General features: G+C 39.6%; 2 protein-coding genes and 1 long non-coding RNA gene across 10 annotated transcripts in view; 1 reads left to right on the top strand and 2 right to left on the bottom strand.

The window, feature by feature from the left end:
• LOC100458972 (large ribosomal subunit protein uL30m) overlaps positions 1-22,038 on the top strand; it is an 83,204-nt gene that overhangs the window by 1,582 nt on the left and 59,584 nt on the right. For 3 of the 6 annotated variants that reach the window (XR_010136164.1, XR_010136163.1, XM_024241835.3), the window contains exons 1-2: positions 16,341-16,468; positions 21,400-21,477. Coding sequence is in view for 3 of the 6 variants with exons in the window: in XM_024241835.3 (XP_024097603.1) it covers positions 21,427-21,477 (51 nt within the window). In the remaining 3 variants the exon portion in view is untranslated. Of the gene's footprint in view, positions 1-10; positions 117-14,827; positions 14,921-16,340; positions 16,469-21,399; positions 21,478-22,038 lie in introns of those variants that run through there. The other 3 variants (XM_054547341.2, XM_063713367.1, XR_010136162.1) reach the window with 3 other exon arrangements.
• On the bottom strand, positions 1,770-16,276 carry LOC129057502 (MIT domain-containing protein 1-like). 3 transcript variants are annotated; one of them, XM_054547319.2, is made up of 7 exons: positions 16,053-16,275; positions 9,151-9,252; positions 6,710-6,846; positions 6,543-6,629; positions 5,733-5,848; positions 4,752-4,812; positions 1,770-3,045 (listed from the first exon to the last, which is right to left on the bottom strand). In XM_054547319.2, the coding sequence occupies exons 1-7, from the start codon at positions 16,201-16,203 to the stop codon at positions 2,989-2,991; spliced, it is 711 nt and encodes a 236-aa protein (XP_054403294.1). In that variant the 5' UTR covers positions 16,204-16,275; the 3' UTR covers positions 1,770-2,988. The 3 variants fall into 3 exon arrangements, with proteins under 3 accessions (XP_054403294.1, XP_054403293.1, XP_054403295.1); XM_054547318.2 differs by lacking the exon at positions 1,770-3,045 and adding an exon at positions 4,465-4,672 and having other exon boundaries at positions 16,053-16,276; XM_054547320.2 differs by lacking the exons at positions 1,770-3,045; positions 6,543-6,629 and adding an exon at positions 4,465-4,672 and having other exon boundaries at positions 16,053-16,276.
• LOC134759634 (uncharacterized) lies at positions 10,489-16,046 on the bottom strand. Its single transcript, XR_010136166.1, has 2 exons — positions 15,929-16,046; positions 10,489-10,587 (listed from the first exon to the last, which is right to left on the bottom strand). It is a non-coding gene; the product is annotated as an uncharacterized LOC134759634 (long non-coding RNA).

Below are 22,038 nucleotides of genomic sequence, written 5' to 3'. Positions count from 1 at the left end.
TTTGGTGCAGTAATACCATGTTTCTCCAGAGAGAGGATATCATCAGGCAAAGGGTGTTAAGGGCTTCGAGTTCCAAATTGGAAATTTGACCAACCCCTGAAACAGATGGACCCAAGGTATGTTTTGCAGTGGTTTCCCCAGAACTTTCTGAATGTTTGCATATGGGGATGAGAGAGGAGTCAAAGGGGCATATATATATATATATATATATATATATATATAGTCTTATTTTTTTGAGACAGAGTCTCATTCTGTCACCTAAGTTGGAATACAGAGGTATGATCTCAGCTCACTGCAACCGCTGCCTAGTGGGTTCAAGTGATCTTCCTGTCTCAGCCTCCCAAGTAGCTGGGACTACAGGCTTGCACCACCACGCCTGGCTAATTTTTGTATTTTGAGTGCAGACGGGTTTCACTATGTTGGCCAGGCTGTTCTTGAACTCCTGACCTCAGGTGATCTGCCTGCCTCAGCCTCCCAGAGTCCTGAGATTACAGGTGTGAGCCACTGCACCTGGCCTTTACTCCTAGATTTCTTATGAGACTGGATGGATGGGAGTATACATGGGGAGTAGGGGAGTGTATATCAAAAGTTTGGTTGGGGTGTATTATATTTGAAATGTTTGTGTGCGTCTGAGATGTCATACAGGCAGTTGAATAATTCCAAGGAGAAGTCTTGGCTTAATTTATAAATTTGAGGGCTGACCGCACATAAATAGTATTTTAAGTCATGAGAATGAATAATTTTGGACTTATATGTCTCGGCTTAATTTATAAATTTGAGGGCTGAATGCATATAAATAGTATTTTAAGTCATGAAAATGAATAATTTTAGACTTTTATAATTCATCTAAAGTTTAAATTTTAAACTATTAAATATTCAGCATCTGAGTCCCCTTATGTTTGCGGACTTCTCCACCTGGTAGGAGGTAGAGCCTACTTCCTTCTATGGAAACAAAAGTTTACTATACTCTTTCCTGGTCTTCGTTGAAGCTCAGGCGTGGGCACATGACTTAAGCTGTGCCAATCAGATGCAACTGCTCCATATTTTGAATTAGACACTAGTGATGCAGAACATCTGGAATGATGAGAACCCTTCTCTGGAAGTAGCGACAGGGGCCTGAATTTCTGGGGTAATGAAGGCAGTGAGGCTAGCAGTGATAGTTTCCAAGCCAGTGATATCAATGATGTAGGCTACTGCATCCAGCCCTTGCATCAGTTTCAGCAGGAGTGTCATCTGATTAGTTGTGGGTAGTGATTCTAGATGTGATTTTTCACTCCAAAACCTCTGTGTCTCAGTCTATAGCTCAACTACCTACTATTCTTATAATAAACCCCTTTTTTGCTTATATCAGGTAGGAGCAGTTTTTGTTGCTTTTTACTAAGAACACTTACCATGTAATCACTTAGGGAAAGAGTTTGAATTTAAAAAAAAAAAAAGAGGTTACTACCTAGTACCTAGCTTGGGAGAACTTCAGTATTTAAAATGTAAGAATGGAGGAAGAGAGTATGTTTCATGAAAGTCAAGAGTTTCAAGAAGGCAGTAGCCAACTGGGTCAAATGTTTCTGAAAGGTCACATAATACGAGAGTTTAAAGGTGCCCATTGAATATGGTGGTACAGAGATCACTGTTGACCTTAGCAAAAACGATTTCAGTGGAGTAATTGGGGCAGTAGCCAGACTGAAGTGAGTTAAAGCAAATAGGTGGTGAGGAAATAAGAAAAAAAAAAAAATACAGAGAACACTCTTTGAAGAAGTGTTTCATGAAGAATGAAAAAATAGGGTGGCATCTGGCTCGAGATGTGTGTACTAATAGGAATGATGCAGTACAGCAGGAGAGATTGCTCTAAGGCCCAAGTCCCTGTGGAGGCTAAAGGAGGTCAGGTCAAGGTCACTGCTAAACATCTGGCCATCATCCTTATATATTAGGAATACTGACTCTAATTTTATGAATTTGATCTCTCATTTTTTTTTTAACTTAGTTTATGTTTCCTTTTACTCAAGTTTTGTATATTTACATGACCAAGTCTTTTGCTCTTAACAGTTCTGGGGCTTTCTGTTATACTCAGTTCATTACGTGGGGTTTTAAAATATGTATATATAAATTTTTCATTAATTAGCTCTGTAATACATTTAGATTTCTTTATATGGTGTCAACATCATTACAGAAAAATTTCTTTATGCAGAGTAAGACAGAGGCCTTAATGTTATTTTTTCCAACCATTTGTTGAGCTCTTTCTCCACTAACTTAAAATGTCACCTTTGTTATATATTAAATACTCATTCATACACAATTTCTCTCTTTCAAATGTGCTTCTGGACTCTTTTATTCTATCCCACTGATTTATTTGCCCATGCCTATGCCCATACATTTTTAAGAAAATTATTGTAGCCATGTCTTTATAGCTGGTCAAGCAAGTCTCCAGGTGTTAGTCTCTTTTGTCATTTAATTTATAAATTAAGTTAGAGAGAACTGACATTAAGTCTTCCCATTCAGGAATACAATTTGTCTTTCTAGTTACCCTAATTTTCTTTTATATCCCTCCATAAAGCTTATAGTTGTTCATATAGTTCTTAACACATTTCTTGATATATTTAAGCTGTACCTGGTAGGCTTCTGGTGCTCTAATTAGATCTGGGGATAGAAAATATCTAGAATGGATAGCATGTCTGTAGACTCTTTTCTTTAAATATCACAATATCTTAGCCAGGATTTTTATAGAAGTTGGATAAAAGTTAATTGCACAGGGTTGTGGATTGCTAATTCTCCATAGTAACAGATTCATATGCTTTAGAAATCAGAATTGTTATTTTAACATGAAAGTAAAGAGGTCTAACACATATTCTTACCTTAATTAAGAGCTACTCCATTTCCACGTGGCATCGGGTACTGGGCAAAATAAGCAAAGATACTGTGCAGAAAGGAACTTCGGATCAGGCCAACACTTGTTCAAGTGTTTTCCTGACACCCTGAATTTCCATATGATACAGCTTAGCAAATTAGTTTGAGTCTAAAATTTTTCAGATTCAATATTATCAGCACCTGAACCTGAAAAGATTTAAAAAAAAAAAATCAGGAACTGTTCTGGAAGCCCTTCCTGGCCTTTTATGCCAGCTCCATCTTGTACCTACCAGCTGTCCCACAAAAGGAAAACATAGTGTCTAAGGCTTCCCCAAGACCACTCTGTCCAACCTTTTTCCCATGGTCTCTAGCTTTGGTCCTCTACACCGTTTAACTCTGTTGAATAGTCCTCAGATGTGACATTTATACATGCACTCTCCAATACTCAACACTGGTACTATAGTTTTCCTCTTACATATGTTAGCTTAGCTGGGTTTTTTTATTTGTTTGTTTTTTTATTTTGAGATGGAGTTTTACTCTTGTTGCCCAGGCTGGAGTGCAATGGCATGATCTCCGCTCACCGCAGCCTCCACCTCCAGGGTTCAAGCAATTCTGCCTCAGCCTCCCGAGTAGCTGGAATTACAGGCATGTACCACCACGGCCGGCTAATTTTGTATTTTTAATAAAGACGGGGTTTCTCCATGTTGGCCAGGCTGGTCTCAAACTCCTGACCTCAGGTGATCCGCCTGCCTTTGCCTCCCAAAGTGCTGGGATTACAGGCATGAGGCACTGTGCCCAGCCAGCATGTTCTTTGAGCTGTGGACCACCCACTACCTCTAGCGTACAACCCCTCTTCCAGCCTGTCTCCATGGAATCTATTCTGTCTCCAACCACACAACTGGCATCTGGATGAAAAGCTTACCCAGAACAGTTGATTCTAAGCTGCAAGGCTTTACAAATGTGCCAGCCAAAGTGAATGAGCTGCAAAATGCATTTGGATTAACTGAACGGGTTGATTTGCCTTCATGGAGTTAGGTAATACTGCACAACTGCATGATGGTAAATGTTTACCAACGACAATTATCTTAATTGTAACAAAATTAACATTTTACTTTCCTGTTTATTAGACCCCAAGCCCATCTGTCTTTTTTTTTTCTTTTCTTTTTTTTTTTTTTTTTTGAGACAGGGTCTGGCTCTGTCACCCAGGCTAGAGTGCAGTGGTGCAGTCTCAGCTCACTGCAGCCTCAACCTCCTAGGCTCAAGTGATCCTTCCACCTCAGCCTCCCAAGTAGCTAGGACTATAGGCACATGCCACCATGCCTGGCTCATTTTTTTTTTTTTGCAGACACAGGTTGCCCAAGCTCCATCTGTCTCTTTAAAAGCACTCTAATCCATGGTGTCTTTCCCTCCTGGACTTAAAACTCCCACAGGCAAAATTAAGATCTAATTCATCTTCCTAATAGATGCTCATTATTTGTTGACATGCTCCCGCAACCAAGTAACAGAGAAGCTGGTAAAATGTTTAAATTAGCTGTATTACTTGGAAGAAACATTGTAAATCTACTGAGTAATATATTTACAAAAATATTTAGGATTGTTCCCACAACTGAACGATGGATCCATAAATTAGTAGAAATATAAAAGTTTATTGTTAAATTCATACATTATAAAAGTGATCTTTTAAAAAAAATCCAATATTCACTTAAAGTAGACATAATACAAATTAGGCTACTGCCCGTCATATATTTTTTGTATGCTTCTTATGAAAAATGTCCACTGTTGTTTCATGACATGGTCTTAAATCAAAATCACAATATCCAAGGGAAAAACGACTCTAAGAAGAGAAGAAAAGAGTATCATTAAAAATGATACAAAAACAGTGCTACACATTTACTCATAAGATTATATCCTACCTGTGGTTTCTTAAAATAATCAAGTCCCCTTCCAATCTTAATCATCCGTCCATTGTTGAACCTGTTGAAATTAGTATATAGTATTATATTCAAGACATTTAAGTCAGACTATTAATAAAGCTGTAGTGTATTAAGGGTCAGCAAAATTTCCCCCTAACAAAGCAAACCACTTCCTCCAGTGGCATGAGTTGAATCAAACCTGGGGTTCATTATGAGCTTTGTCCACAATGAAAACAGTCATAGAAACAATCAGTTGATTTAATTATCTGATAGTTTAATCTTGAATTTCAGCTTGTTGATAAAACTTTTTCGTGTTCTGCTAACAAGTGGTGGCAAAGTGTATTCAGGGAAACTGGTGGTATTTCAAGAGTTCCCCTACCTAGAGATGGTGAATGTGCAGGAGGAGCCCTGGACCCTGACCTCTGCTTTAACTACAGCAGCTGCATTTTCATCTGTTTTGCATATTTAGTTTGTGATTAAGTTTTTATTAAAACTGAGTGCCCTTGCTATAAACATAACCACTGTGCTAAACAAAAGGAAGATATCACTAAAATAACTGCATATTCTGTTTTCTTATAGACTCAGGAAATTGTCATGCCTACTAGAATATTTAATAACCCATAAGAAGTAAAGCCACATTAAGTCAATATTAAGTTGACTAGAAAATAAATTATTCTAATATCATAACACTATATATACAGTTGAGTAGACAGAAAAGTATTCTCTTTTTCTGTGACACAGAACATGTAAATATTATTCCATTAGGAAATATTAAACTCACACACAAAACACTTGGCTTACTTTGTCAAAAAGAAAGCCAAGTGTTTTTTTTCTTCTCGAAAGTGAAAAAGTACTAAATGGAGTTTTATTTGAATTTTAAATATTTATAAATTATTAAGTATATGCAATTATATAAAACATTTACAAAAACTTTAAGTATATATCAACTGCATAAAAATTAAAACATTATTGTAGACTAACCTAATTTCTCGGTCATGTATTGAAGAAGAGTATTGAACTTCCAACAGCACTCCGTGACTCCTGAGTGACTCTTCTATTTCTTGCAGGCCTCTACTTTGCTGCGCTTGCTCAATGCCCTGTTAATAGCAAAAATACGATTATCTGCCTCAGTTATTATTACTATCTTAAATTATCCCTAAGCTATACAATCTATATCACAGGTGGATTAAGATGGAAATGTTCTATACTAGTTTCAATGTCTGTTATCTCAAAGAAACAACCAAACAATATGAGGTAGTTTAAAGAGCAATTGTTTTTATCAAAATCACCTTTTTTTCTAATGTGAACATAACTCCATCCTGTCTCCTTAAATGTAGTTTAGAATAGTTTTAGTCATCCAGGTGGAGCTGACACCTTTTGAAATCAATTGTAGAAATCATAATTATTTAGAAGCATTCCTATTTTAAGTCAAAACCAAGATAGAGATGCCCACTACCATATCATGCTACCATCCCCCAGATATAATAATTGGTAAAGAAACAAAATTGTCCATAGTGCAGACAGTGTGATTGCCTCCTAGAATATCCAAGAGACTAAACTAACAAACTATTTGCATAAGCGCATTTAGCAAAGTGGCCAAATACAAAATCAGCATCCTAAAATCAATAACTTTTTTTATGACATGTTATGCATACTGTTAGATAATAAGTTAATTCCCAAGGAAATAAATCTAGCTGAAGCACTGCATCTGTGTTTTCCTTGACTGGACTACATCTTGTAACTGAATAAAGTTAATAAGTTAAGAAAGAGTAAGTGCTTTCAGGTACCTACTTCATCCAGAGAGGTGAGAAGGTGAATAGTTTTTACTTTACACGGTCTCTTAATAAGCATCTCACAAAATCGAAGAAAGTTATACAGCTAAAAGACATTAGAATGGATTATTACTAATTTAGTACATTCAATATGATATTTCATTATATTTTAATATGTTCACATACCTGATGAGTATGTCTAATATAAGGATCTTCTATCCAAACTTCTGTAACTGTCTCATGAAGGTATTCGCGAAAAAGTGACTCATAACTGAAACCTGTTGCATTCTCTTCTATTTTAATTTGCTTGTGATATTTTCCATCTATAAAACACAGGCTTCAACAGTAAAACCAGTGAGCATTTTTTTTACACATTTTATATTTTATATAGAGTGATTAATCAGCATCAGATACATATTAATTTTTTTAACTTATTCAGCAAATACTTATTGAATGCCTACTAAATATCATATACATTGCAGGATGTTACATGTACAAAGGTATTTAAGGCAAACCACTCCATTAAGTGATTTCTGCCTTCACAGAGGCTAGGCAAGGGGGAAAATCTAGAGGTTTCCTGGAACAGGTCCTTGAGCCAGATCCTATAGACCAGGCAGTTTGTTGAAGGGAGTAGTGTATATATAAAGGTATCCAATAACTTCCTGTCACCATGGGTAGCACCACATACTAAAACTCAGTGGCTATCTGGTCCTTCTCTTCAGACTTGTCTTTTTATGTCTTGCAATCTAATAACTAAAGTGAGTATTAAACATGAATGCAGGGCAGGGCGCGGTAGCTCACGCCTGTAATCCCAGCATTTTGGGAGGCCAAGGTAGGTAGATCATTTGAGGTCAGGAGTTCGAGACCAGCCTGGCCAACATGGTGAAACCCCAGCTCTACTAAAAATATAAAAAGTAGCCAGGCGTGATGTCAGGCGCCTGTAGTCCCAACTACCTGGGGGGCTGAGGCAGGAGAATCACTTGAACCCAGGTGGATGTTGCAGTGAGCTGAGATCACGCCACCACACTCCAGCCTGGGCAACAGAGCAAGACTCTGCCTCAAAAAAAAAAAAGAAAGAAAGAAAGAAAGAAAAAACATTAATGCAGTATAATATGAAGCTTCAAAGTCTTTCTTGGCACGTGTAGAGCTTTAAACAAATTTTTAGTACTTCTTAATAACTCAAGCTAAAGACTGGGATGTCACAGGATCAATAGGATAGATCTATTGCTTTTGTTAATTCAAAATGAACATTGAAAAAATTATCAGAAACCTTTAAGGTTTTAAAAAATTATGACCCCTGGCTGGGCGTGGTGGCTCACACTTGTAATCCCAGCACTTTGGGAGGCTGAGGCGGGAGGATCACCTGAGGTCAGGAGTTAGAGACCAGCCTGACCAATATGGCAAAACCTCAACTCTACTAAAAATAAAAAAATGAGCCAGGCTTGGTGTCGGGTGCCTGTAGTCCCAGCTACTCGGGAGGCTGAGACAGAAGAATTGCTTGAACCCAGGAGGCAGAGGTTGCAGTAAGCCGAGATCACGCCACTGCACTCCCTGGGTGGCAAAGCGAGACTCTGTCTAAAACAAAAACAAAAACAAAAACAAAAACAAAAAAACCCTAATGGTAGCCCCTAAATCATACTTTACACTTTGTTTAAAAATCAGTAGTGTGGATTCTGTTCCAAATATTTCCACATAGATAATGTTGGCGACTATGCCTTATTTTTTAAGCGAAGATAGCCACATAGAGGTTAATTTAATTCCATGTACTCAAAACCACAATGCTGAAGGTACTATATTTCATCAATGTTTTGGAGTAAAATTTCATTCTAAATTTCAAATCGGGGCTAAGGAAACACAACTTTATTCCCACTGAACAAAGGAGCTCAGTGGGGGGTCCCCAGGGTATGTACTGATACAGAACAGTAGGAAGAGACGGGGAAAGGGGTGTAGAAAGTATAGAGAGGAAGAAAAGCTGGGGCCTGGGGGCACTGGCTTTTGAGGGCAGCAGTACCTTTGGCTATAGAAAGCAGCAAGTATGCCCTCAGGTAAGGGTGGAAATGGCCATTTACAGACATTTGTAAACTGGGTGCTTAGGAGTAGGGAACTAATAATAGGGAACAATACCTACCTGACCTCTAATCATTAGGAATGCTTAACTCCTGAGGTGTTTTGATTCACAACAAAATCTGAGAGAAAGCCCAGGAGTTTCTTTAGCTTCTTTCATGATTTTGGTCATTTCATAAAGCGAAATATAAATAAAATACACAATTTACATTCAGTATTCCTCTGTAGTATTTCTTAACGTAGGGTCCACACATAAGCTTCATAGGGATTTGTGAACCCCTTAAAAATGGCATGTAACATTCTCCAGTATGTATAGCTTTCATCAGATGTTCAAAGGGGTGTCTGACATTCCCACCCCGAACTAAAAACAAAAACCAAAATAAACAAACAAAAAAATTAAGAACAACTCCTGTATGGGAGTGGAAATACAGATTAAATCCTGTAAGCTCCCAGGGACAACTGGTCCAGACCACACAGAGCTCCAAAGGGCAGGAGCCAGAAACATTGGGTGAATGGACGGTCACAGTTGTTTATGGATGCGTTTTCTAAAACAACCTCTTTACCTTCTTTTTCTTGGTCCAAGTACTTCTTTATGTTTTCCGCTCTGTCCATGTATTTGGAAATTTTTTCTCTGAGATTACATCTCTTGGTATTATCTTTGGTACCTACAAATTTAAAAATATATATTATCAAGTATCAAAATAGTTTTTCTATTTAATTTGGGCATTATTTTCAGTTTCTCAAGTTTTCTACAAATTTCCTATCCTCTAGTATGGCTTGCCTCAGTCCTCAAACATACACAATAAGCTCAAATTTGGCTTGAACATACAAGACCTTCATAGTTACACAAAGTGTGATGCAGCTTGGTTTAGGAGTGGGAGCTCTTGACACTATGTCTCATCTCTGGGACATCAAATCTGGTGGGATGAAAGGTGGCTCATTACATGTCAAACTCATGTCTGAGCACTATTTTATCCTAATTACCCACAAGTTTGAAATTTTTGCATAATTAAAAGATAGCAAAAAATATTTATCTTCCACAAAACCAGCTACTCTTCCAGACTTCCCCATTATAGTTAATGCACATTTTTCCAGCTACCACAAAAATGTTATTTTTGAATATACACGATCATAAAGTCTTACCCCAACCACCCCTCCTCCCAAATCAGTCAACAAATCACTTCTTGTTCCTCCCCTTCTTTCCTTTCAACATCGCTTATATTTTCCATAATAATCTCATTTTTTGTTTGTTTGTTTGTTTTGAGACGGAGTCTCGCTCTGTCGCCCAGGCTGGAGTGCGGTGGCATGATCTCTCTGCAACCTCCACCTCCCGGGTTCAAGCAATTCTCCTGTCTTAGCCTCCCGAGTAGCTGGGACTACAGGTCCCCACCACCATGTCTGGCTAGTGTTTGTATTTTTAGTGGAGACTGGGTTTCACCATGTTGGTCAGGCTGGTCTCGAACTCCTGACCTCAAGTGATCCTCCTGCCTCGGCCTCCCAAAGTGCTGGGATTACAGGCATGAGCCACCATGCTCGGCCCATTTTTGTATTTTTAGTAGAGACGGGGTTTCACCATATTGGTCAGGCTGGTCTCCGACTCCTGACCTCAGGTGATCCGCCCACCTCGGCCTCCCAAAGTGCTGGGATTACAGGCGTGAGCCACAGTGCCCAGCCAATAATTTCATTTTAATCTCTCATTTTAAAAAACATTTTGAGTTTTTTATATTTACAGAAAATTTGCAAAAATGCTACAGATAACCTCCTTCACCTAGATTCTCCTAATGTTAACGTATTACAAACCATACTACAAGTATCAGAGCTAGGAAATTAACACTGAAACAATACTATGAACTCATCTACAAACCTTATTTGAATTTCGCCAATTTTCCCACTAATGAAAGTTTGCTTTCTGTTCCAGGATCCCATATTGCATTTAGTTATGTGTCCTTAGTCTCCTCCAATCTGTGTTAGTTCCTTAATCTTTCTCTGCCTTCTATGACCTTGACATTTAGGAAAAATATTGGTCAGTTATTTTTGCAGAATGTCTCTCATTTTGGACAGTCTGATGTTTTCTCATGATTAGACTTGGTTTATGCATTTTTGGCAAGAAAATCACAGAAGTGATGTGCCTTGTTCAGTGGGTACATGATGTTGATGTGTCTTACTACTGATGATGTTAACTTTGACCATTTGGTAAAGGTGTAGTTCAGATTTCTCCACTGTAAAATCACTATTTTCTCTTTTGTAATTTGTAAGTACCTTATGGAAAGATATCCTGCTTCCCATCACTCTTTCTCCCACTAATTTTAGCATCTGTTGATGGTCCTTGCCTGCGACAACTATGACTGTGATGTTTGCAAAAATGGTGGTTTTCTATTTCCGTCATTCCTTCTCAATCTATTTATTCAATTAAATAGTATTGGCTCATGGATATTTATTTTACTCTATGAGTTATAATCCAATACTATCATTTTCCTGCTCAAATTTTATCAGCTTTGGCTTTGACATCTCCTTCATGTTAGTTCCTGTGTCCTTTTGTCAAGCCCCCATAGCTATTATTTCCTTACATTTTGATTCAGGATTTTTTTGTTTCGTTTTGTTTCGTTGAGACAGGGTCTGGCTCTGTTGCCCAGGCTGGAGTGCAGTGGCATGATCTCGGCTCACTGCAACCTCTGCCTCCCAGGCACAAGGAATCCTCCCACCTCAGCCTCCCAAGTAGCTGAGACTACAGGCACATATTACTATGCCTGGCTAGTTTTTGTATTTCTTTTCTATTTTCTGTAGAGACGGGGTATCATCATGTTGCCCAGGCTAGTCTCAAACTCCTGGGCTCAGGCAATCCACCTGCCTTGGCCTTCCAAAGTGCTGGGATTACAGGCATGAGCCACCATGCACAGCCACAAGATGTTTTAAACCAAACTTGTCCAACTCTTGCATGTGGCCCAGGACAGCTTTGAATGAGGCCCAACACAAATTCATAAACTTTTTTTTTTTGAGACGGAGTCTCGCCGTGTTGCCCAGGCTGGAGGCGCAATCTCGGCTTACTGCAACCTCTGCCTCCCAGGTTCAAGCAATTCTCCTGCCTCAGCCTCCGGAGTAGCTGGGATTATAGGCGCCTGCCACCACACCCGGCTAATTTATTGTATTTTTAGTAGAGACAGGGTTTCGCCATGTTGGCCAGGCTGGTCTTGAACTCCTGACCTCAAGCAATCCACCCGCCTAGGGCTCCCAAAGTGCTGGGATTACAGGCGTGAGCCACCACGCCTGGCCATTCGTAAACTTTCTTAAAACATTATGAGGGGGGTGTGTGTGTGTTTGTGTGTTTAAGCTCATCAGCTGTCGTTAGTGTTAGTGTATTTTACGTGTAGCCCAAGACAATTATTTTTCCAATGTGGCCCAGGGAAGCCAAAAGATTTGTTAAAACTAATCTTGTTTATTTTTTGCCCCAGCCTTGAAATACACTTTTCCAAGGAGCCTCAGTCACTTTTATTGAAGAATGGCATTGAGAAACCAAATTCTGGGTGCCAGCTGTGTTCATTGCTGCTGGGGGAGTCCCACCACTACTTCTAGACCTTCTCAGTCAATACAGCTAGGAGGTATATGTAGGCTTACTAACACATACATCTATATATACATACATCTATACGTATTTGTTTCTGTCCATCTATATAAATATTAAAAACCATGAGTTCATGCTGATAACTTTGATTCCACAGAGCTCATTCTAGCTTTCCCCCATCCCTCTCCTGCCCAAATAAAAGCAAAACACAACCTTTCCTCAACATTGCTAGACTTTAAATTATGTAGTAGTTCAGTCTTAGTCATTGTCCTTGATCAGCTGGCAATGTCTCACACATAGACCCATCCTTCAATCATTACGCTACAGTTTCTCAGGCTTGGACCCTTACAGCCATCTTTGATTCCCATTAACTTTACTCCCATATCTAATCATGTGCCAGTGCCCCCTCCTTATCTTAATACTGGTATCATCTCCCTGGTTCATTCAGGCCCTTATCATGTCTCATCTTTTTAAAAAGGTTTTATGTAATTTTAATTGGCACATAATAATTATACATATTAATGGGGTACAATGTGATGTTTTGATACATGTATACATTGTGTAATGATCAAATCAGGGTAATTAGCATATCTGTCATCTCAAATATTTATGGTTTCTTTGTGGTAAGAACATTGAAAATCCTTCATTCTAGCTATGTTGAAACATACAACACATTATTAACTCTAGTCACCCTATTGTGTAATAAGACACCAGAATTTATTCCTCTTATTTAACTGTAATTTTTTTTTTTAAGAGAGACAGGGTTTCACCATGTTGGCCAGGCTGGTCTCGAGCTCCTGACCTCAAGTGAGCCACCCACCTCAGCCTCCCAAAGTACTAGGATTGCAGGCGTGAGCCACTGCGCCTGGCATCAAACTGTAATTTTGTACCCTTTGACCAACCTCTCCCCATTCCTCCTACCCACTGCCCTTCCCAGCTTCTGGTAACCACTATTCTACTCTCTACTTCTATGATATCAACTTTTTTAGATTCCACATATGAGTTAGATCATGTGTTATTTGTTTTTCTGTGTCTGGCTTATTTCACTTAACAATTTCCTACAAGTTTGTCCATGTCACAAATGACAGGATTTCATGTTTTATGGCTGAACAGTACTCTACTGTATATATGTACCACATTTTCTTTATTCATCTGCTGATAGACACTTGGGTTGATTCCCTATCTTAGCTATTACGAATAGTGCTGCAGTAAGCATGGGAGTACAAATATCTCTTCAACATAATGATTTCATTTCCTTTGGATATATACCCAGTAATGGGATCAATGGATCATATGGTAGTTCTCTTTTCAATTTTTTGAGGAATCTCCATACTGTTTTCTATAATGGCTATACTCACCTCTTATTTTGATTCCATCAGGAGCTCCTTAATTGGTCTGCTTAATTTCAGTCTCTACAGGTTAGTGTCTACCTTACATCCTTGCCATATTCAGTCCTTTATTCCAGAAATATTTATTGAGAACTAACAACATGCCAGGCACTGTTCTAAGTGCTGTGGATACAGCAGTTAGTAAAACAGACACAATTCTCTTCTATCGTTCAAGTAGGAAGAGAACAATAAAAATAAATTGGCAAAACATGTATATTAGATTGAGGTAAGTGCTATTAAATAAAATAATGAAGGAGGACAGGGAGTGCTGGGATGGGGTTATAATTTTACACTGGAGGTCTGGGAAAGCCTCACAAAGAAGGTGGTATTTGTGTAAAGGCCTGAAATAGGAGAGAGAGTATGCCATGCAAATAAATATCTGTGAGAAAAGAGCACATTCCTGAAAGAGACAAGCCCTGAAATGCAACTCCAATTATGTTACTCCTTTGTAAAAACCTTAAATGGTTTCTCCTTGCCTGTGGAATGAGTTAAAATCTCCTGGTAGTCAAGGCCATCCACAATGTGATCCAAGCCCCTATCTACCTTTAAACTTTACTTCTCACTCTTCCTCTTCAGACACATGCTCAACCAAACTACTTATTTTATAAGACAGCACAGGAATTTGAAGACTCTTAGATGAATTTCTGACTTCTGAAATTCTTTTTCCTCCAAAGCTCCAATCAAACTCCACCTCTACCTTTCCACCCTCACATGACCTTTAACTGTTTAAATCCTCATTGCGTTTATCTATAGCTATCTCTCTCCTGGCACTTATTCCCTGTATTAGCGCTATTTGCATTTTGGTCTTAACCCATCTATGTGACATCACTGTCTCTGTAACCTCTACGGGATCAGTGAAGCACCCTAGAGCAGAACTGTGATTCTCCTGCTTCAGATTCCTAGTGTAGCCAAAACTTGAGCAGTGTTCCACCTGACCAACACAGTACACCATCTGTCTTTTGGGATTCAGTATACCGGAGTCATTGAGGTCTTGGGCTCCGACTGTGACTCTGCCACCTCCTAGTGGCAGAACTTGAAAGCGAACAATACTTTTTATGCTGTAAAACGAGAATACCACCAACTCCTACTTGATAGGGCAATTGGTATGGATGAAATGAGATCATGCTTTTAATGTTCTCTGTAATGCCTGGCACTCAGCACTGAAACGTAATAGCTATGCTTATTGCTGTTGTCACTGTCATCATTATCATCAAATAATGCCCCAGGCAAGGTAGAGTTTATAGTTATTTTTTCTTTTTTTTGAGACGGAGTCTCGCTCTATTGGCAGACTGGAGTGCTGTGGCGCGATCTCGGCTCACTAAAACCTCCACCTCCTGGATTCAAGCAATTCTCCTGCCTCAGCCTCCCAAGTAGCTGGGACTACAGGTGCGTGCCACCATGCCCGGCTAATTTTTGTATTTTCAGTAGAGACGGGGTTTCACCATGTTGGCCAGGATGGTCTCGATCTCTTGACCTCATGATCCACCCGCCTCGGCCTCCCAAAGTGCTGGGATTACAAGAGTAAGCCACCGCGCCCGGCCGGTAGAGTTTGTAGTTCTGACCAAAGCACCAAACCATAAAGGGCTCCCCTCTGCTGCCTCAAAGATTCTGTAACACTTTAATTATAAGAAGCTTAAACTAGAAATAGAAAGCACAGAGGGAGCTTAGTCCAGACCGGGAGTGTCGGGGGTTGGGGAGCAGGAGCTGATCTTATCAATTTAATACATAAATATTGAGTGTCTACTGTGAGCCAGGGTTGTGCTGGGTGTTAAGGAATATTTGGGTATTTCTCAACATTGAATAAGTAATAGGAAAAGTCTCACTGTCTCCTCCACAACCCTGCGCATTTCTTACACCGAACTTCATCCGTTTAAGAAAAACTTTTCTTCTTCTACCGCTACATAATTTTACTTTGGCTTGCTTTAAATGCAAATGTTGAAACAGAAAATTAAAAATAATCGTATAATAAACACCCTTATTACCCATCACCTAAATTTTTTAAATTAGCATTTTTGCTCAAATAGAGCTTCGATTTTTAAGAAATTTTTGCTTAAGGAAAATTAACTAAAGACATCATAGCATCTCTTTCTAAAACACTTTGGTCTGCATCTCTAAAAATTAAGGATAGTTTTGGAAAAAAAAAATCATATTGCCTAAGAAAATAATTTTAATGTCCCCAATCTATACTCAGACTTTTCTAATAGATCCAAAAATGTCTTTTAAAGTTCGTACAAACCCAGGTCCTATCAAAGCTTATATATTACATTGCGTTATATCTTATATCTCTTAAGTCTTTTAAAATCTAGACTAGTAGCCTCCCCACCTTTTCTAGATGACATCAATCTATTAAAGATCTAAAAGAAAGCGGCCCAGTTGTCCTGTAGAATATCCCACCTTCTGTATTTAACTGCTTCTTCGTGGTGTGGAAAAATCATTTTTAACTCATTCACTTCACCCCAGACACAGCAGGAACCAGCTCCTTTTCCTCAGGTCCTCCCCACCTTGGCTCATTGCTCACCTTTCAGAACCTGCAGAAGCAGATCAATCCCCTCTTGGTAACACACCAGAGCCTGCGGATACCGCGACTCCGAATCTAGTTGTACCGCCCGCTTTAGCACAGTGGCTGCAGCTGTGCTCTGCGGATCCTGCCCCAGCCCGAACTTCGCCATAATCGGGAGTTGTCCTCCGCCTCAACCCAGGATGAAGTTGAGCGGGTCTGCTGCGCTTCCGGGAAGTGGCCATGTGATACCCAGGCGCCTGCGCTGTCTTTCTAGGGACTTTCCTGAGTGGGAGGGATTTCGCCGGAACAAAATGCCTCAGTTTGCAAGTCGCGCTCACTGCGACGGCAGGCTTTGAATGTAGCACTTGGTAGTTCTTCCTCTGCTCTGCTTCCCTTCGGAGGAAAAGTTCAGGCTGAAGGTTTAGCGGGTGCTGGTGAGTGGGGAATGAGTGGCGGAGAGTGCGGCATTCTTCGCAAGGTGTATCCGGGAACCCTCTGCAGATCCTAATTGATTTTCCCTATTGCGTTCTGAGTTGGCCTGTTACGACAACCTAAATGGGTCTGCGCCTGATCCCGTCACATTGGCTCCCGTAAGGCCACTGGCCTGCAGGATCCCCCCGTTTCCCAATTTGCAGGATCCAGGCCCATGCGGCTTTTTGTGCCCAGACTCTTGGAGCTCAAGAACGGAGCCGCCGAGGCTGGACAGCTTGGGAAAGGGAACCCAAGCAGCATTTTCTGTGCTGCTGCTTTATTCATAACTTAGGGTTGCCATTGGGTATTAAGGTTGCTTTTTTTTTTTTTTTTAATGAAGATAGAAAATTGTCTTTATTTTTGTATTGCTTCATTTTATAATGCAAACATCCAAGAGTTGGCAGTTAGAATATTTGCCATTTTATTAAAACTGTGATTTGTTACCATTTTGATCGAGACCTACCAAAAGCTGTTCTGCCCTTTTTGCTAAGAGGCAGTAATGAGGGCTGCCTACTGCTTGTTAGGCACTAGGAGTTCAGAGAAGAGACACGCTTCCAGCTTTCAGAGATCTCTGGTATCTCTGCAAGAGTGATTCCATGTTTTGTATTTCAGAAGTGTTTTTCCCACTTTAAAAATTATATACATTGTCGATTTAGAAAAAGAAATCGGTTTTTAACATTCCTGTTGCATGCATGCTCATTGTAAAAAGACAAAAGAACTATCGATCGGTGACGGGGGAGAAGGGGGAGGAAAAACGCCTTTTTTCATACCCCCAGGGGTATGTTAACGTTTTTCTGACAACCTTCCAGAGTTTTTCTGATTACACACGTTCACAGACATTTAAAAAAATAGAAATGGGATCATACTTCTCCTGTGATGCCTGATATTTTCCTGTTTTACAGGAGACAGCATAATGGTTTCAGGGTCCAGGAGTTACGTGCCTAATTATTAACAGTAACTTTTACTTTATTAAAACATTCCTTGCCGGGAGCGGTGGCTCAAGCCTGTAATCTCGGCACTTTCGGAGGCCGAAGCGGGAGGATCACGAGGTCAGGAGATCGAGACCATCCTGGCTAACACGGTGAAACCCCGTCTCTACTAAAAATACAAAAAATTAGCCGGGCGTGGTGGCGGGCGCCTGTAGTCCCAGCTACTGGGGAGGCCGAGGCAGGAGAATGGCGTGAACCCGAGAGGCGAAGCCTGCAGTGAGCCCAGATCGTGCCACTGCACTCCAGCCTGGGCGACAGAGCGAGACTCCGTCTCAAAAAAATAAATAAATAAAATAAAATAAACATATTCCTTGAGTCAAACGTGGTGACACACACCTAGCTCCAATTATTGGGAAAATTGAGGATTTCTTGAGGCTGAGTTCAATACCAGAAACATAGCGAGACTCTGTCTCTAAAAACTTGTAACTTTTGACTGTCACACCTTCAGAAGTCTGCAAATATTTAAACTTCAGTTATTCTGCAAAAATATATTATGTGTCTGCTATAGGGCAGATACCGCTTTACATAGATGTTTGGGATACTTCTATTAATATAACAGACCCAAAACAACAAAATCTAAAAACCTTTTTCCTATGGAATTAGCATGCTATTGAATGGACATGCACTAAACAACAAAACCTAACATAATTAAGTTACATTAGAAGATAAGCACAATAGAAAGCAAAGTGAAGAGGAATTGGGAGTGTTGACAGTTGGAGTTTGGGTGAAAATGTTAAATGATGTGATCTGGGTTGACCTCATTGAAAAGGTGAGATTTGAGCCAAAAATTGAAAAAGATAAGGAAATTAGCCATGTAAATATCAGGATCATTTCAGGAGAGGGAATGGTCAGTCAAAGGGAGCATGCCTGCTTGACTAGTTCTAGATCAAACAAGGGGGGCAGCATGTCTGGTGATCGAGCAAGAGAGTAATTGGAGATGGAGTCCTGGAGGTGGGGAAGGTTGGTAATGCTGTGCTACAAAGACATGAGAGGGTGAGGGTTAAGAATTGGAGCCGGGGGTGGTGGCCCATGCTTGTAACCCCAGCACTTTGGGAGCCCAGGCGGGTGGATCACCTGAGGTCAGGAGTTCAAGACCAGCCTAGCCAACATGGTGAAACCCCATCTCCACTAAAAATACAAAAATTAGCTGGACATGGTGGCGCGTGCCTCTGATCCCAGCTACTCAGCAGGCTGAGGCAGGATAATCGGTTGAACCCAGGAGGCAGAGGTTGCAGTGAGCTAAGATTGGGCCACTGCACTCCAGCCTGGGCGACAAAGCGAGACTGTCTCAAAAAAAAAAAAAAAAAAAGAATTTGATTTTCATTGTGATCAAAATCACAGTGAATTTTAATTTTTTCATAAATAAACTTTATTTTTGAATAGTTTTAGATTTTCAAAGAAGTTGTGAAGATGGTACAGAGTTTCTATATATGCTACACTGTTTCCCCCTTTCATGTTTGGTATACCTGTGTACAGTTGATGAACCAATATTGATACGTTATTAAAGTTCATACTTTATTTAGATTTACTTAGTTTTTGCCAAATGTCCTTTTGCTATTCCAGGATCCCATCCAGGATACCACATTACATTTAATGGTCATGACTTCTTCCTTAGGCTCCTCTTAACTGTGACAGTTTCTCAGACTTTCCTTGTTTTTGATATCATTGACAGTTTTGAGGCAGTTAGGTGTTTGGGAAGATACTGGAAGATAGTACCTACATAAATTATTTGGAATTCTTCTGAATGGGATATTTGTTCTTTCTCATTAACTTATTCACCTATTTATATTAGTATGAATTTAGGGTTGTTTATTTATTTATTTTTTTTGGTTTGGATTATAAGCCAGTAATACTTTGTTACTTATTTTGTTGCTGAAATTGTTCCAGCTTTGGCTACAGTTGACTGCAGTGTCCCTTTGACATACCCCATCATTATGTTTTTTCCAGTAGTTCCTTTCTGGCATTACAAAGTGCTCCAGACATAATCAGCCATTTCTCAAAGAAGCACTGGTTCCTTTTATTAAAGAATGCAGCCAAGATCTGGGCACTGGGTGTGCTCCTTGCCACTGAGTGCTATTGCTTTAAGTCTTCTCAGCTAACAGAGCTAGCCCATGTATATATGCATATCTATAATTACTTCTATATCCCTCAATAGCTATATTAAGCTAAACATGAGTTCCATTTCCAATCTAGTATATAAGGATCATTGTAGCCTTCCCCTCTTGCTTATGTGTAACCTCCCACTTCAACAGTGAGAATCCTGGCTCTCTGGAAGATTTTTGAGCAGAGTGACATCTAAGATTTAATGAGATGATTTATTGCTGATATACAAAAAAGATATTAGGGGAATTGGAATGGAAGCAGAAGTCCAGTTAGGATTTTGTTGAGATCTAAGTGATCAGAAAGATTTTTTAAAGTGTGAAGCTAAGTATGTTGGATTAAGTACCTAACCTTGATACGAGGAAGTCTGGTAAAATAATCTAGCATTAGATAGGTTCAGTTGCTGAGGAATGTTTCTGAGGTCTGGCTCTCTTCAGGAGACGTCTTGCATTGATTCTCACAGTTCCATTGCTTTATCCACATCACAGGAAAGACTTGCAGAACTTGAATGAGCTAGAATCTGTGGGACACTGAATTACAACACTTAACCTATTTTAGTGTGTTAGAGCAGAAGTCTCCAAACCCCAGGCCTTAGACCCAGACCATTTGCTGGCCATTAGGAACCAGGTGGCACAGCAGGAGGTGAGCTGCGGTTGAGTGAGCATTACCACCTGAGCTCCACCTCCTGTCAGAGCAGTCCAACATTAGATTCTCATAGGAGCGTGAACGCTATTGTGAACTGTGCGTGCAAGGGATCTAGATTGCATGCTCCTTATGAGAATCTAATGCCTGATGATCTGAGGTGAATAGTTTCATCCGGAAACCTTCCCTTCCACCCCTCCCTATCTGTGGAAAAATTGTCTTCATGAAACTGGTCCAGTGTCAAAAAGGTTGGGGACTGCAGTTTTAAGAGTATTCTTATTAGCTTTGCAATAATTTAATAATAATAAAAGCTACCATTTATTGAGGGCTTCCCACATGCCAGGTACTGTTTTAGGTGCTTTGTAGAATAACTCATTTGCAAGACAGGTATTTTCTTTCTTTTCTGGGGGAAAAATTGTAACGCACGAATTAAGTAACCTGTCCGAGATATACACGTAGTTCATGAACTTAATCTTTCTGCTTTCAGTATAAGTCAGTATAGTAGGCTACAGTTGTTTTGTGTCTAATTCAATAAATATGACCTTTTTAGGTTGTTGAAGCAATGCGTGTGCATTGAGAATAGTTTAAAAAATACAAATAAGCAAAAAAAATTCTACTTTTTAACAGAAAGGTGTTATGATTTAGTGAAAATGCACTCGCCTTAGGAATTAGGAGAATGAGGTTCCAGACCACAAACTTTATCAATAGCTGGATGCACTTGGATAAATTATTGAACTTTCTGGAATTCATGATCCTCATTCATAAAGTAAGGATGTGGGCAGTCAGTTCTAATTATAGGAGTTGGGATTTCTTCAGTTCCTTCTAGCTCTTTAATTTTCTGTGATTCTATGGCAAAGCATTCTTTATCTGCCTTCATTGTTGAAGAAGACACTTTAAATGATAGTAATTTTGTGGAATCAATCTAGGACTGACTCATTTGATGAAAATGGGATGTGGTTAATGTGTATAATTACTACCTGTGGTTGAATAAAACATTTATAAATTAATTCGTGCCCTTATTGTATTAAAATAACCAATATGTTTTACTGTTAAACTTAAGTTTACCATTAATTTGTTGCTTAGTTTTTTAATACTAGAGAAGGGGAAACCTGTTCATTTCCAAGACATAGTTGACTGACGGGTCTACTTCCTACTTCCCACAGGCTCTAAAGAGAGCAATCACTACACTTATGGCTGGGATTTTGCGCTTAGTAGTTCAGAGGCCCCCAGGCAGACTACAGGTAAGTGTTTCTTTTCAAGAATTTGTCTTTTCTACCCCTTATGATTTTTTTTTAAATCATTACAAGGCAAGCTAAGTTCTTTTTTTTATTTTTTTGAGACGGAGTCTCGCTCTGTCACCCAGGCTGGAGTGCAGTGGCGCGATCTGGGCTCACTGTAGTCTCCGCCTCCCTGGTTCAAGCAATTCTCCTGCCTCAGCCTCCTGAGTAGCTGGGACTACAGGTGTCTGCCACTACACCTGGCTAATTTTTGTATTTTTCGTATACTCGGGGGTTTCACCATATTGGCCAGGCTGGTCTCCAACTCCTGACCTTGTGATCCACCCGCCCCGGCCACCCAAAATTAAGTTATTTCACCAGTTCCTTTTCGAAATTGTTTAGATATTGAAAGTTAATCTTGTTTATGTGTGGTTTTTCTGCTGTTTTATCCCTAAAGATCTAGAATCAAAAAAGTTCTTTTTCTGGAAAACATGCCAATAAAAAATGGCTGTCATTGATTCCCCTTGGTCTGCCTTAATCTTAAAGTTTTAGGTTGTTTTTCCCCTTAGATTACGGAAGGAGTGC

This window comes from Pongo abelii, chromosome 12, assembly GCF_028885655.2.
Source record: "Pongo abelii isolate AG06213 chromosome 12, NHGRI_mPonAbe1-v2.0_pri, whole genome shotgun sequence".
NCBI classification, from domain to species: domain Eukaryota; kingdom Metazoa; phylum Chordata; class Mammalia; order Primates; family Hominidae; genus Pongo; species Pongo abelii.
Note: the sequence above shows the minus strand (reverse complement) of the source record. Positions and strands in the feature narration are given on the sequence as shown.

Excerpts from the sequence above, each read along its gene's own strand:
- LOC129057502 (XM_054547318.2), bottom strand. The coding sequence starts at position 16,203 with ATGGCGAAGTTCGGGCTGGGGCAGGATCCGCAGAGCACAGCTGCAGCC. Across the intron at positions 9,253-16,052 it reads GCTTCTGCAGGTTCTGAAAG|GTACCAAAGATAATACCAAG; the intron begins GTGAGCAATGAG and ends TTAAATTTGTAG. Across the intron at positions 4,673-4,751 it reads ATTATTTTAAGAAACCACAG|AGTCGTTTTTCCCTTGGATA; the intron begins GTAGGATATAAT and ends TTCTCTTCTTAG.